The sequence below is a fragment of the Lucilia cuprina genome, chromosome 3 (genome assembly GCF_022045245.1).
Source record: "Lucilia cuprina isolate Lc7/37 chromosome 3, ASM2204524v1, whole genome shotgun sequence".
NCBI lineage: Eukaryota > Metazoa > Arthropoda > Insecta > Diptera > Calliphoridae > Lucilia > Lucilia cuprina.
Window position 1 is genome coordinate 65,201,473 of NC_060951.1, and position 16,139 is coordinate 65,217,611.

Below are 16,139 nucleotides of genomic sequence, written 5' to 3' on the forward strand. Positions count from 1 at the left end.
ACTAGACTATAGACTAGACTATAGACTAGACTATAGACTAGACTATAGACTAGACTATAGACTAGACTATAGACTAGACTATAGACTATACTATAGACTATACTATAGGCTATACTATAGACTATACTATAGACTAGACTATAGACTATACTATAGACTAGACTTGACTTGACTATAGACTTGACTATAGACTAAACTATAGATTGTAAATTGCAAAAAAAAAACAGAAAAACTGGAATTTTATAAATGCCAGAGTTGACGAGAAAAATAACAAATTGGCAACTCTGCAAAACCCAGTATAATAGGTTTCCAACTTTTAATTGTATATTAATTTTATAAAAAAATTTTGAACTAATTTTAACTCTAAGAATTACCGTCGAAACCCTAGAAAATTAATCACCAACAGCTAACGGATTTTATTTAGCGTTTTTTTTCAATACCATAAATAAAATCATACTTTGCCTCACGGCAAAAAATTAATAATCTTCATACGTATGTTACCGAGCGAGCGTCAACATAAAATTTAATTGAAAGCTCTTTTATAAACACAAAACACTATGATTTGGCGCTAAAGTACCTTTGGGAATGTTGACATTATTAATATTACGAAGCAATCAAAGTAAACACTTTTTTCTCACTCTCTAATTTTCTGCTTTAGCTACAAAAAATAGACAAATTGAAAATATTTGTTAAATAATCGTCGGCTCAAGGTTGCGCGTGTTTAAGGTGCGTGTGGGAGTTCAGGAAAGACAACACAGCACAGTAATAACAAGTGAAAAAATTTATTTAACGAATAAATGAAGCACAAGTAAGTTTTGCTTTAATATACATAAATTAATTAAATCAATTAACAATAGTTCATACACGATTTTCACATATGATTGATTAATGTTTTATTCTAATGAAATTTGTGGCAGAATAAAAAGAGAAAAAGGAAAAAATATCGATTAAAAATATTCCTTATTGACAAGGATAAGGAGAATGAAAAATGTTTATACAACTGTGAATATCGTTAAACATGAAATGATAACCCGCAGGAATGGTTAACAAATTGAAGAATAACATTTTAACAATAGAACAACAACAAATGTCCTTTTATGCATATAAATAAATGAACAAACCCAGTTCATCCTTTAAGTCAAAGACATTGTAATTATAACATGTCTAAGGAAAGTTTCAAGCTAAAGTATTTTTGTTATGTTTTTTTGTATGTGTATGTGTTTCTACTTGTATTGTTTGTTAATAAACAGCAAAGGCTTCCTTTATTTAGCTCTTTGTTTGGAAACAAAAGGACACAAATGATATAAAGCTAATTTTATGATGATATACAGAGACATTGTCCTTGTCATATATGTGATGGCGTTTAATACAACACAGACACACACTTAAGGATATAAACACATATACAACAATATTAATTTACTTCAGTATATACACAGATAAACAATACAAATAATGTTACTAACTAAACACACTCGCTCAGTCTCTCAATCTCTCCGTTTGCTAAAATACTTTAACAGAAGGTAAATAATGACAAAGAATGCAAGTGTGTGAAAAACAAGGAAAATTGTGAAGTTATTTTGCCTGTTTTTCTTTTTTCTTCATCTTCTGAATCAACCATAACAAAGGACAACCCATCTGTATGTAAACACAATATGTTGTGTACACACACACACATCCATACATACATATGTATATTTATTTAAATAATTCTGTATGTATTGCTCGTTTTTAACGTAAAAACACATACATGTATGTATAAAATATAACAGGAGCTCAGCAGAAATGACAAAGACATCATCACGTTCAAAATGTTTATTGTTTTGTTTAGTTTCCATATAAAATAAAATTTTTGTGTATATTTATACTGAAACAAAATATTTACACATATTCTAATAGAAGCTCACTTATTTAATATACTCACAAGTTAATATATATGTATGTACATACATTCATATGTACATTAGGGGTGGATTGAAAAAAGTATACTTTTGCAATATAAAATTTTGCTGTTAATATTTATTTAAACGAGTCTATCAAACAAATATATAGATATAAATAAGTTTGTATCAATCCTCTCGGAATTAATTACCACCTGTATGATGAAACTCTTTGGTACTTTTTTAAAATCTGCAAAAGATGACTTTTTTCGTTATTCAGGTACTTTTTTGCTTTTCTTAATTATTAAATCTAGAAGCATAAAATCAGACATAAAGGATCTATCTGTCACTTTAAGATTTTTTAATAATATTGAACTTAGAAACATAAAATTTAACACGCAGCATCCTGCTAAACTAGTAATCTATAAAACTGCACTTTCTGGTACTTTTTTGTTCTTTAATGGTACTTTATGGAATCTTTAAGTACTTTATTTAACATGGGTTTACGTCTCAGCTTTACTTGTTTATTTATTCATTGGTACTTTTTAACTTTAGTAATAATTTCAAATATATTTTATGTTTTATAATAAAATGGTACACCCTAATGTTAAAGTACTTAAACAGTGCAATACAATAAAACAATTTTCAATATCGTTGGCTGAATAAATCCAAAAAAAGAAATAAAAGTTTAATTAATTTTCAAGCGCAATATTTTTGTGGTTTTCTATAGCGTTTTAAAAAAGAAATACGATTTAAAATGATGTATGATATATGAAAAATTATAAAAGAAAAACTACATTAACCGCTTTTCAAACAACACTCTCGCGAAAATAAACTTTTTTTAATTTCAAGTAGAAAGTAAATTTAAATTTTTAAACATGAGCTAGCTAACTAAAAATAATATAGTTTTATATAGAATGTAAGACAAAATATCAATAAATATTATCTTTCCAATATTTCTCACCATTTTGCCTGTTTTCGAAAAACTTAAAACAATTAAATGAAAAACATTTTTGTTCAAATTGTCGTGTTCGAGTTATTTAATGTCATATCCTAAAAGCGACGCAGTTGCTTCTGTAGTGTTAAGTTTTATGTAGAATGTCTGGGATTATTTTGAATTAGATTTGTATTGGATTTCTTTGTTTCAGTCGAATGCTAATTATTATTTTCAAATGTACTTTTTTATTTAAGCTTACGATATGTTATTATTTTTCCTAGTATTTTAAGTTATTGTATACTTTTTTTTTATTTTAATAAAAAATACATAGAAAACAAGTAAGAATGTATAGTTGGACATGACCGACCATATGATATACTACACCAGTGAGTATGTTGAAAATATAGATTATTGTTACCTTTATTTCGAATATATTTTAATTTTCTGGACAAAAAATATATATTCTACAAGAGAGTTTAAATGGACGTAGTTTATTAATTTACTTTGATTCTTAGCCTATAGGTATACTTTAAGGTGGGTATAGCACCAATATTTTTGGGCGTTACAAACATCAGCAGATTATCGCACAATACTCTTCCCACTACAGTGGTGTAGGGTACAAAAATATACTTGTTAGTGTCTCTATAAGTATGTTTGTACTTTGTGATAGATGACTGAATGAATAACTAACCGGGATATATAATTTAGTTTTATTGTTTGTTCTGCAGTATGAGTTAATTTATTTTTAAAAGGAATTTGTTTTTTGTTATATTTTCTGTTTTCATTCTTTTTTTCCCCTTCTTTGTCAACTTCAACAGCTGCTGGTATTTGAATTTGTCGCCCAATTGGCGCCTTTAGCTTTAATATAAGTAGTACGACTAGTATTTTATTCTACTTTAATTTGTTTAAGCATAAAGAGCAGAGACTAAGGATAAACTGTTGAATTAAAATATGAAACTAAAAAGGAGCAGCCGTTATTTAAAAGAACATTTCAGTCTGTATTAAAATTTAAAAAAAAAAACCCACATTCTTAAAGGGATTTTAATAAACTTTATTTTTAGTTATAATCATATTTTTGTGTATAATCACTTTTATTATAATCTTTAAATTTTGGCATAAATTTTTAAATTGTAAATACTTTTAATAATTTCCCTACAAGCAAGAAGATACGAAAACGATACGAATTCGTATGCGGCAACAATCATATTCGTATTGCGGAAGATACCTCCTTCGGGAGAGATTGTGCGGCCAGGGGGGATACTTCTAAGCAATACTCCTAGAAGACAAAATAGAGACATTGCTAGATAATCAGCATGGTGCAAATAAGAAGATATCTTCAGATAATCGTCTGGAAGATATATTGGAGATATTCTCCTATTATCTTTAGAAAGAAAAGTATAAGAAATTAAAAAATTGGCAATTTGAATACACATTTATTAGTGTTAGCAATAAAATATTACAATATGGAAAATATATTAATATAAATATACCAAATTAACGTTTCCCCAGCACAATTTTTGTTTTACCCACAGGAATATTCTTTTAATATTGATTTCTTTTAAGTACTCTGAAAACCAAAACATCATGACTATCCATTTTTTATATGAAAATAAAGATAAACTTACATTTTTCCAAGCATAAATTACCATTGTAATGATGTCGTCTTGATTTATAGTATATTAACTTATTGTAGTAAGATTTATTTAAAAAACAAAATTGTTTTTTTCTTATTTTTAAAATATTTTGAAGTTTGAAAAAAGTATTTTTATTGCTTTAATATCATCTATGCGATAACATAACGATATCCTAAACGTATTGCGTAGGATGAAAATCCTCTTACAGAAATAAATACAACAATTTGGCAAAAAAAAAAAATACTTTACAAAATCAAAAAAATATTAATTAAAATATTTTTATTGTTTATTGCCGATTTTACTTTTAAATAACAACATTGCGATATCAAAAAAATATTGCTTGGTTGATTTTCTTCCAAATTATAAAAATTTAATATTGCTTTGATATCTTCTATGGACGATATCTTCCAAATGTTTGTAGGGTTGTTTTTTTTTCTTTGTGTGTATATGTGTTTTAAAATGAAAAATGTTTGTCCTTTTTGTTTTTTTTTCCAAGTACCCATAAACAATCCTCTGGTATTGTTACTCAGGAGAATCATTTATTTTTTCTTTATAATATATAAATCGACTTTTTTCGTCTAGACTATGAAAAATTTTTTGTTTTGTTTTATATATGATTATAAATAGCCAAATAATGCATTTTGTATTTTTGGTTAAAGAAAAATTTATCATTCAGCTATTAAAACTGTATGAAAGTAATTTAGAGATTAAAAGGTCGAGTTGACTTTTGCCTATACGAATGCAAACTTTAAGAAACTAACATAGCCTTAAAATATGATTCGCTTTTTAATATTTTAAATAACAATCCAATGCTTGGATTATTCTTAAGAACTTCTTGATTATAACATAAACCTTTACTAAATAACACACAGTTATTTAAAACTATACGATCCTAAAAATATTCAAAAATTCTTCGCCCCACTTTCAACTTTATCTGGTTTTATAAATAAGTTTTTGTTCGAAAACCTGAGTTAAAAAAAAACAAAATCTTTTTTTATTTTCTGATTTAAGGATTCAATATAAAAGAATAAAAACAAATTAACATATTGTTGACATTTATGATTGTTGTTTGAAATTATGCACATGACTTTGCATATTTACAAGTATTGTTTACAAATTTATAAAGTGGTTAATACTGTTTGTGTGAAAAATCGTACTTTAATATTCAATTCATAAATATTTGCAAATTTTATTAACCGCACTAGTGGGTGTTAAAACAAAATTAATTAACATTGAGGAGATACAACACAATGCAATCATTGTAATAATAACTTTTTTTCCAATTAATCATTGTTCCTACATATCCCTGGTTTCTGATCAAGCAAACCAAAATATTTAATCATTATAAGAAATTTAACAATATTATAGTTAACTTAATCATAATATTAGTTGGCGCTAATATATAAAGATTAGCTAAGCATGCTCTCATATGCATCATTAGCTTTTTAAGTACAACCACTTATATAACGCAATCATGCAATTACATATAAAATAATATAATTGTAACAAATAAAAACACACAGTAACCATAATATTTATTCAAACTTATTTTTGTAGCCTTGACCAATTCATTTTTCTCTGTGTACAGTTTTAATAAACGTTTTTCAATTAAACTTAAGACAAAATGTCATCAAATATTATCTTTCTAATTTGTCTTTCCATTTTGCCTGTTTTCTTCTTCATCCAAAGTGTTTTTGAAAAACTTAAAACAATTAAATAAAAAACATTGTTTGTTGATTTCAAATCTTTCAAATTGTCGTGGTCGAGTTACTTAATGACATTTTTATGAAGTTTTATTTCAAAATTGTTCTAACATATCCTAAAAGCGCAGCAGTTGCTTCTGTAGTGGTTAGAGAAGGTCCTGATAATTGGGTCACATGTCAGTGTATAAGTAAACATACAACGTATTTGTTTTTGGATTTATATATGGAACATAAAACGAAATGCACTTTGTTCATTTAATGTCATCATCATCATCGTGAGGATGATGACAATGATGTAATGTAATATTGTTGCTTTTGTTTGGTTACTTGATATGGGAAGGAATTGTATAAAATGTAATGTGTGTATAAATACATAGTTTGCATGTATGCTTATACTTACACTGACTCACAAATATAACGAATTTAAGTTATCGCAATGATGTGGTACAGTTTTAAAAAAAATAATTATTTTTAAACTTTGGCTTAGATCTGTTGTTACAATGTGGTAATTGATGTAACTTTTGATAGTCACTGTATAACAATAAAAACCTCAAAAAATTGGATAAACAGCTTTTGATATTATAAGTCCCTTAAGAGATTTTTAATTTAATTTTTAGAAAAATTTATAAAATAACGAAAATTTTTAAAGAAATAAACTGAACGTATTTAAGCAAATATTATTCAGGGTTAATATCAACAAACAATCTGTTTACCTATCAATCAATCTATTTATCTACCTATTATCTATTTATCTATCTATCTACCTTTCTATCTATCTACCTTTCTATCTATCTACCTAACTACCTTTCTATCTATCCAGCCATCCATCTATCTGTCTATCTATCTATCCAGCCATCCATCTATCTATCTATCTATCTATCTATCTATCTATCTATCCAGCCATCCATCTATCTATCTATCTATCTATCTATCTATCTATCTATCTATCTATCTATCTATCTATCTAACTATCTATCTATACATTCAGTTATTTTTTTATAACTTTGTTTTGGGGAATTATTTCATGACGCATTTCAAAATTGTTTTCTTCAACCTTTGGTCTACATTTACTTTACTTAATTTCTTTCTCTGACACTTTCTATTAAATTCTACAACATAAACCACTTAAACTACTTTTTGTTAAGCCTTGCAAATCAATATTCATTTCAGTTTATGCATCGAAATTGACTCTAAGCTTTAACTTAAACAAAAACCAAATAAATCTCAATTTATTTTAGTTGTAAATTTTTCACACGGCTTATCATTACTCAACAGCAAAAACCTACAATAAATACATATAGTCAAAGTAATAGAGAATTTCGAATTTTAAGACCGAAAACCTATACGTGTGTAAATAAGTAATAAAACAAAATCCATTTCTCAACCTCAAATAACTAAAAATAGAATGACAGTATTTTGCATACGTATACACACATGTATGTATGTATGTATGTATGTATGTATGTATGTATGTATGTATGTAGATTTATTTAAATTCAAAAATTACAAAATATAGAAGGACATGCATGAATGTCCTAGTCTGTGAGTATGTCCATTATTTTACAGAAAGTACACCGAAAGGAAAGTAAGCAAATAAAAAACGTAATTTTACTCATTTATATTACAAAATCATATATTAAAACAATAAGTAAAACTATTTTGATTAATGCCATATTTTATCAAATATTCGAACAATGTGACTTTGATTTGCTTAGATGCTTGCTTGAATACATTGTCACTGATTTTATAATTTTTATTATTTTTAAGTAATTTTAGTTTTCTTTTACTTTTAACGTAATAGATGTTTGATTCAACCTGCCTTTCTTCATGCCAAGCTGATAGTCAACCTATCAAACCAGCTAAAAGAAACTAACTGTCTGTGTGTCATAATAGGTTTGAGTTGTCAATTAAACTTGTATACGAGTACTTGAAGGTTTTGAGAATATGTAAACTAATGCATCTACAGTTTTTGTTAATTTCTTCGTTCTTTTACAACATTTTCAGTTTCACTTGGCTTAGTTTCGGTAAATTTACCTTGGTTTTTTGTATGTATTCAAACTTAATATCGCATCTAGTATTGTAAACGGCAGTAACTATTAAATGTTTAAAATATTCCTTCATGTAATAAGTTACATAGTAAGCTTCACAATTAACGCTTTTAACAAAAATGTTTATTTATTCTGAATTAAGTTTTTCTTTAAAATTATTATTATTAAAATGTTGGTTAAACCAACTGACATTTAAGACGACGATACGACGATACATATGTATGTATTTGTACATGCAATATGTTTGCAATTGCATTGTTTCTTTTAAGACAATTGACGTGGTTGAAAATTTAAAATAAAATTTCAATAAAGTTTTCTTTTTTTGTTGTTTCCTTCTTACTTTTATCAAAAATCTTTAAATATTTAATGATAAATTTTTACTCTACAAATATTTGTATCTATAAGATTTTTTGTTGGTTTTCTATTTTAATACTCTTAAGGACATTTTTAAGTGAAGTTTTTTTTAAACGTTGCAGTCAATTCATATCAATTATTAAATATAAATAAATATACTTTAATATTTGCATATGGTTGATTCTGTAGAATTTAAAAGAACTAATGTAAATATAATTTGACTTAAATTAAATTTATTTTATTGAGTATGTAGTAGTGAATTCAGTGCAAAGTAGTGTGGATACATATTTTGTAATTTATAAATTATAACAGTAATATTATTATCATGTTATCTATGAAAATTCTTTTAAAAATATTTTTCAATATTACATAATAATTAATTTTATGTTAGAATTCAAAAAAACACAAAATATAATAATTTTAACTTTTTAAATAAATAATTTAATATTTAATATAAAATAAAATTGAGATCTTTAACTAACTGATCATACCTACAAATACTTACTTACTTTTGAAAACTAATAATTTATTAGTCTAGTTTTATAGCTAATTTTCTACTCAACATTTTTAGATATGTAAAAAATTAATATATCGATTTGATTTAGTATTAATGCCCTCAATTTTATTGTGTATTGTTTTTCGTTTTTCTAATTTAATTTATTTTCTTTTATACTTTCTCCATAAACAAAGGGAAATTATATTTGATTTATTTTTTAAGTTAGTTTTTATTTTCGTTGATTAATGAAAGAAATAAAAACAATTGAATTGTTATTTTTACTCAATTATTTAATTTTTCAATGGAAACAACAGTAATTTTAAAATTGTCAAGCCAAGTGGGAGCCAAATAAAAAAGTACAGTTTCATAACTGACTTATAGATAGATAGATAGATAGATAGATAGATAGATAGATAGATAGATAGATAGATAGATAGATAGATAGATAGATAGATAGATAGATAGATAGATAGATAGATAGATAGATAGATAGATAGATAGATAGATAGATAGATAGATAGATAGATAGATAGATAGATAGATAGATAGATAGATAGATAGATAGATAGATAGATAGATAGATAGATAGATAGATAGATAGATAGATAGATAGATAGATAGATAAATAGATAAGGTATAAAATTCCACTTGATTTTATGCAAAAAAAGATAAAAGGAGTTGAATATTAATCTAAAAAACTCATGTTACACACAATACAAAAGAAATGACAGCCTGACAGATGACGGTGTTTGCCGTTTCTTTTTTTTAAATCAAAAGAAAAATTTTTTCTTTGCTCCATTGGCCACTGCCAGAAGGTATTATCTGCATGCGAACATGCATATTTAGAATTGTCTACGCATTTATGAAAATATGTTGTATAAACTTCAAAAGTGAATACATTTCAGTTCATTGTGCTATGTGCATTTTACATTTATGAGATGTTAAGAAAGTATTTATTCTTTTTGTAAATACTGAAATGGAATTCTATTCTTCTTTCTATCCTCATATATTATTATTTGTGCATTTTTGTTTATAAAGTAAACGTTTTGGACTAAGGCCAAGAAAGTGTTTATACCCAAAGAAAAATCGTATAGAAAAAAATTCTTCTTTTTAAAGGTGAAAAACGAAAATTCGTATAAAAATTATGGCTGAACAATTTATAAATTATTATTACACAAGGGTGGTCGTGTTACCAATTTGTTTGCAAATTATTATAAACTGTTTTAATGAAATTCAAATGCAAGAAATTAAAGTGCATTTTAATTACATAAAAACATGCACATGCATGCAGCTTTTAAACTTAATGGGTTATTAAAAATTTGTTTTACAACTTGTAATAATGGAAAAAAAGTAGAAAAATAAATAAAAACACTTTGAAGAAAACTAAAAATATATGTAATTTGTATTAATGCGAATGTTGAACACATGTACTTGAAATGGAATGAATTAAATTCTATCAAAAGTCATTAAAAAGTTTTTATATAAATGAACAGTATTTGTAATGGCAAAACAATTAAGTTTCGTTTTTAGTAGCATTTAATGCCTGTTCCTCTAAATACGAAGAAATATTTCTTTCTCATTTTATATTGAAGACAATAACAATTTTCGAATTTATTTGTTGTTTAAAAAAATATTTGTTCGTTCGCATTTAGGGAACAGACCTTTAATATTTTATATGCAAAAATATAATTTTATTATAGTTTTATATAATAATATATTGTACAAGATAATAATTCAAGATAATTTTATAATTTTAATTAGTTTAACTGTAATACTAATTATGCACTTTACCCCTTAAACGCACGATTTAACACTTCTCAACACTTGCCCTTAATTAAAATTTAAAATTTTCATTTGAAGAGTTAACACGCGTCAAATGATTTTTAAGTGATTGATTGAATTTGTCTCTCTGTTTGTTTGACGTTGTTTTTGAATGATTTTTATTTTACAAAAAATCTTGATATTCTTATATTTAAATGAACCAACCAACCACCAGATCAAGGTCAAGGTAGCGGACCAGAGATAAACTAAAAAATTTAATATATGATTTGTATTTTGTAGAGTTTATTGCCATAATCCAGATGAAAATTTTTATTTTATAAATAACCACAATAAAAAAACAAAGAAAATAAATAAAGTTGAGAAATTGAATATATATGTATGTATATTTTTTGGAGAAAATCAATCAAACGTACAAGAGTTGTACAACAAAATTAATAATATTGATTCCAAATAACCCAATAGACATTGTTAACGAGAACAAAATTGTATTGCTGTTATTGTAATCCCGAGAAAAAGAGGTGATATCTAGTCTGCTAAGACTATAAACTTGTGATGATAAAATTGGATATATTTAGCAATCGGTTGGCCGCAAAGTGAAATTTAGGACATTGTCTTATCCCGATTATTGGTGGATTCCCTTCGTTTAAACCCAGATTCCTGAGAATAGTATTTTGAGTAACAGTATGATACACGATAAAGTCTATAATTTGTTGCTGTTGTCGAGACACAGATACTCCACAGAAGAGTGTGGGACGTACGGGAAGTATACCTAAAGTGAGTGAATCGGATGATATTATCTATAAGTGACGAATGAATGAAAAATGTGCTGAATATTTCAGTTTGCCGATTAGTTCTCTAGCTGTTGCAGAATCAATCTTGACAGCAATGGTCAGAGAAATATGAGGTAAAAAAACTTCTAAGAATGTCACCCTGTCATTGTAAAAGTTCCACCGTAATTTCAAGATAGACTATTTATATCTTCTGGAGTCTATAAGAGGGATGGCAAATGGAATTTTCAAATTTTACAAAACCGGAATTTAAAAGTGTACTTTATTGTGTCCGATTGTACCAAATCTATATTTTTGCAAAATTTATATCCATATAGAACTAAAACATTTTAAACCGAATTTTTCATTCAATAAACTAATCAATATTTCTAGTATATTAGTCCAATGACAAGACTACCGATCGGAAAAACGTAAAACTAAAAAGTATTCTCTTTGTTAAATATTGCCTGGTTATAATCTATTCCAGGATTCATTACAATGTCCTCTTCCGAAGTATATTAAAATTTTGATCGAAGTCGATATATCTTTAAACTTTGTGTTAGAAACATAATTTTTTAATAATAAATTCATAATTTAAAATTGTACAAAATGGGTCATTGGTCTACCATTGAACTTTAAAAGATCGAGTTATTCCACAAAAAAGTACAATTGTACCAATTTTGCCAACTCCGGTCTATAATTCTAACAACATAACAGTGATGGTAATACAGTTCAGGAGTTGAAAGTAATTATTTCGAAATAGTATTTATAAGGGTTACTAAAAGTATTATTTTATCGGATATCTTCAAAAAAACCTATAGATGTAAAAAAATAATGAAATGTTTTAAAAGTATCAACTAAATTGTTTATAATGATGTGAAAATACGGGCAAAAGTTAACAAACTCATAATTTTTTTTAAAATTAAAATTATCCTTCATTCTAAAGGAAACTGGTTAATGCTCTCAATAACAAATATTTTATGGGCAGTGTTAATAAACATACAATCAGACAAACAATTAATTTAATTTATTTACAGAAATACAATAAAATCGAAATTTGAATGATAAATATCCGTTTGTTGTTATTGTTTATAAATTTTATTTTTAAATAAATATTACTTCGTATGAAAATAAAATAAAGAATAAGAGGAAATGTTTGCAAAAATATATCATTAATTTGAGTTTATTTGCTTTTCAGAAGTAATATTTTTAAAAATAAAACTTTGTATTTTAAGAGTATTTAACATACTTTAATATATATGTATACATTTTATTAAATTCTATTTAAATTAAAATTTTCAAATGTTATTTATTAAAAAAAAATAGTTCTTTTTTATATTCAACAAAAGTAAAAAAATGCTACTATTACTTTAAATATTCATAATAAGTACCTCTTATGATGACGTTTTGTTTTTAGAAATGTTTATATAAGTACAATGTATTTATAAAATTATAATCAATATCATTATAAAATTATAGATATCCATCTATATCCAACATTCATACGTAAATGTTTAATTTCATATATTGATACACGTGTTTTAAGTTGTACTTTTTTATTCAACGACCCTTTAAACGACCTTGTATTTTCACATTGTATTTTCACATTTTATATAAAATTTGATTGGTATGTCAGTGTAATAATTTATACAAAAATACCACAGCAGCGTAGTGAGCGTTACAGTTATTTTATGGGGGGGACCTTATATATGGGATATGGTTAATTATGAACTGATCCTTATAAAATTCGATAAACAGATGTTTGCTCGTAATAAACTTTATAGAATTTTAGCGCTGAACCCCCCAAAAATGACTTTATGCCATTTTTTGGAGGGGACCATATATAAGGAGTAGGTCAATTACTTACAGTTATGAATGTTAAAACTGTTTTTCGGGGGATCACTTGTATGGGTGCTACACGAAAACGTGAACCGATATTGCCCATTTTCTATACCAAACCTATTTTCAATACCAATAACCATCTCCGCTAACTCACAATGAAAACAGTTGGAAAACTTATTTCGACTATTGACTATGATGAAAAATATGTAACATTCAGCACAACCGAATATAAAAATCTCATTTTTTTTATTTTGACATTGATTTGTTGTAATGCTTTTATTCTAAAGTAACCTAATTTTTAGTTTAACATTGTTTTTGGCAAATAATTTTTTTATATTTAATTTTAATTCAATAAATATTGACAGGTGGTTGATACAAAATACATGAATATTTGATGAATGTTTAAACAAACCAATTTAATACACTGAAAAAATCCATGCCTAATATATACGAAAAATGTCGTACATTGTACGAATCATTCGTTGTTTCGCACCACGAAATACTTTCGTAATATGTACGAAATTGTACGAAATATTTTAGTATAATGCAAAACATTCTTAAAAAAATTAATTTACATAAATTGAATAAATTTACGAAATATTAATTTATTCAAACATTTTTGTTTATTTTAAAATAAATTTTCTAATTTTAGTTCAAAATTATTCTCCACACGAATTTTTAATTTTTTTATAAAAATAATTCGAGAATAATATTATACTTTTTCTTCAATTTTATAAAAATGTTGTAGTTTTATTTAATCATAATATAATTATTATCATTATGTTTAATTCCGCTAAAATTTAAGAAAAAAAATATTACGAAAGGTTTTCGTACTTTCGTAAAAATAGAAAAGCGTTTTATTAAATAATATTTAGTATTATACACGAAATTTTTGTAAATATTATGAAAATAGAAGTTACGATTTTTTTTTTTTGTAAAGTTGAGCATGGATTATTTTCAGTGTAGACATGAAAAAGCCACCAACAGATTTTCTATAAATAAGAAATTAGCTGAACATCATCAGCCATTTGCTGAGGGTAATAACCTTTTAAATGGGTGGTGATTAAGACAGATCCTAAAGAAAAAATTGTCTTGACTAAAATACAAATTTTATTAAGTTTTAAAATTAAAAAAAAATGTTAAAAAATCATTATGGATCTGCCAATCGAAGGTTTAGGTCTTTAGAACTTGAAGAATGATATTTTTCAAAATCATTAGACTTTGAATTTAAAAAAAACGAAACTTTATTTTTGAACAACGTTTTGAATACTACTAAAACTTTAAATAAAATCTATGAACTATTAATAAAGAAACATTATAGACCACATGAATAATTCTTTAACTAAACATACAAAATTATATTTATAGTAAAATTAAATTATTGAAATTCAATTTAATAAAGATTTGGATTTTATTAAATAAAATTATAAACAATATATGATGTATTTTTATAGCCCACATACAAACATATACACATGTCTATCGCTCTCCAAAATAGTCAAAGAACAAAAAAATATATTGGAATAACCAATTAAATGAGTATATAAAAATAAAATTGCATACAATAATAAATAATGAATAATCATAAAAAATACTAAATAATTGTTATTGATGTTGTTTGTTTTTCTTTTCTTCTTTGTGTTTTGAACAGGAATTGGTGGCCATTTCCCCTGAAAGGCGTAATTGGCGTGGTATTTTTATAGCATTATTGGTCATAGCAGCCGTATTTAGTTTAATTATATTTTCCATATTTTTATTATCGCCAGGTAAGTTAAGAAAAATTCTTCTTGTTAATATTTCACATTTATTATTTGTATTCTATTCTGTTTCCAAACGATAAATTTTTGTTTTAATTATATTTATTTCTTTTATTTTTTTGGAAAATTAATTAGAGGATGAGGGCCTTCGCATACGGGGCAGCAGATTAACATTAAGTGATATTTTAGGTAAACGCTTTCAATGGAAACCATTCAATGGCACTTGGCACAGTGGTATGTATTGGAATAAAAAATATACATAGTTTTTAGAAATATCATTTAATAGAACTGCAATGTTTAATTTACCTTTTTCTTATAAACTCTATTTACAGACACTGAATTAGTATTTCGTGATCCCAGTGGTGGTTTATCCATAGTAAATTTAGATAATTATACAACACGAGTTTTAATGACCAATTCAACATTTGTAAGTTTGTTTTAAATTTAAATTTAAATTAAAATTAATTAAGTATTAAAGTGAATTATTTCTCGAAATTTCATGTTCTGGAGAAATACAATGACTTTACTAAAAAAAACATTAATATACAAATGTTTAAAATATTTTCAAAACTTTCTACAAATGTTTACAGAAAGTAAAATGTATTTTAATTTTATTTCTTTCAGCGCCAACTGAATGCTGAAACATATTTAGTAGCACCCGATCTTAAATATGTCTTACTGCAGTCCGATAGTAATGCGGAGGGATCAAGGTAAGAAAAACAAATAAAATCAAAATTCAAATGAAAATAAATAAATGATAAATGTTTAATGAATTTCGAATTTTATTACAAAAGAAATAAAAAGAAAAGCTAAAGCAAAAAAAAAACAACAAACAAATTTAAAAGTGTTGTTTTTTTTTTTTTTTTTTTTTTTGCTACATTTTGATAAATATTTCAAATAGCTTTTAAATAATATTATTTATTTAGTGTTAAAATAAAG

At 25.4% G+C, this 16,139-nt stretch overlaps 1 protein-coding gene across 6 annotated transcripts in view; it reads left to right on the plus strand.

Annotated features, from left to right (window-relative positions):
- LOC111674948 (venom dipeptidyl peptidase 4) overlaps positions 1-16,139 on the plus strand; it is a 269,708-nt gene that overhangs the window by 247,305 nt on the left and 6,264 nt on the right. For all 6 annotated transcript variants that reach the window (XM_046946152.1, XM_046946151.1, XM_046946148.1 and 3 more), the window contains 4 exons: positions 15,095-15,209; positions 15,336-15,434; positions 15,533-15,627; positions 15,825-15,910. In XM_046946152.1, the coding sequence (XP_046802108.1) occupies positions 15,095-15,209; positions 15,336-15,434; positions 15,533-15,627; positions 15,825-15,910 (395 nt within the window). The remainder of the gene's footprint in view (positions 1-15,094; positions 15,210-15,335; positions 15,435-15,532; positions 15,628-15,824; positions 15,911-16,139) is intronic.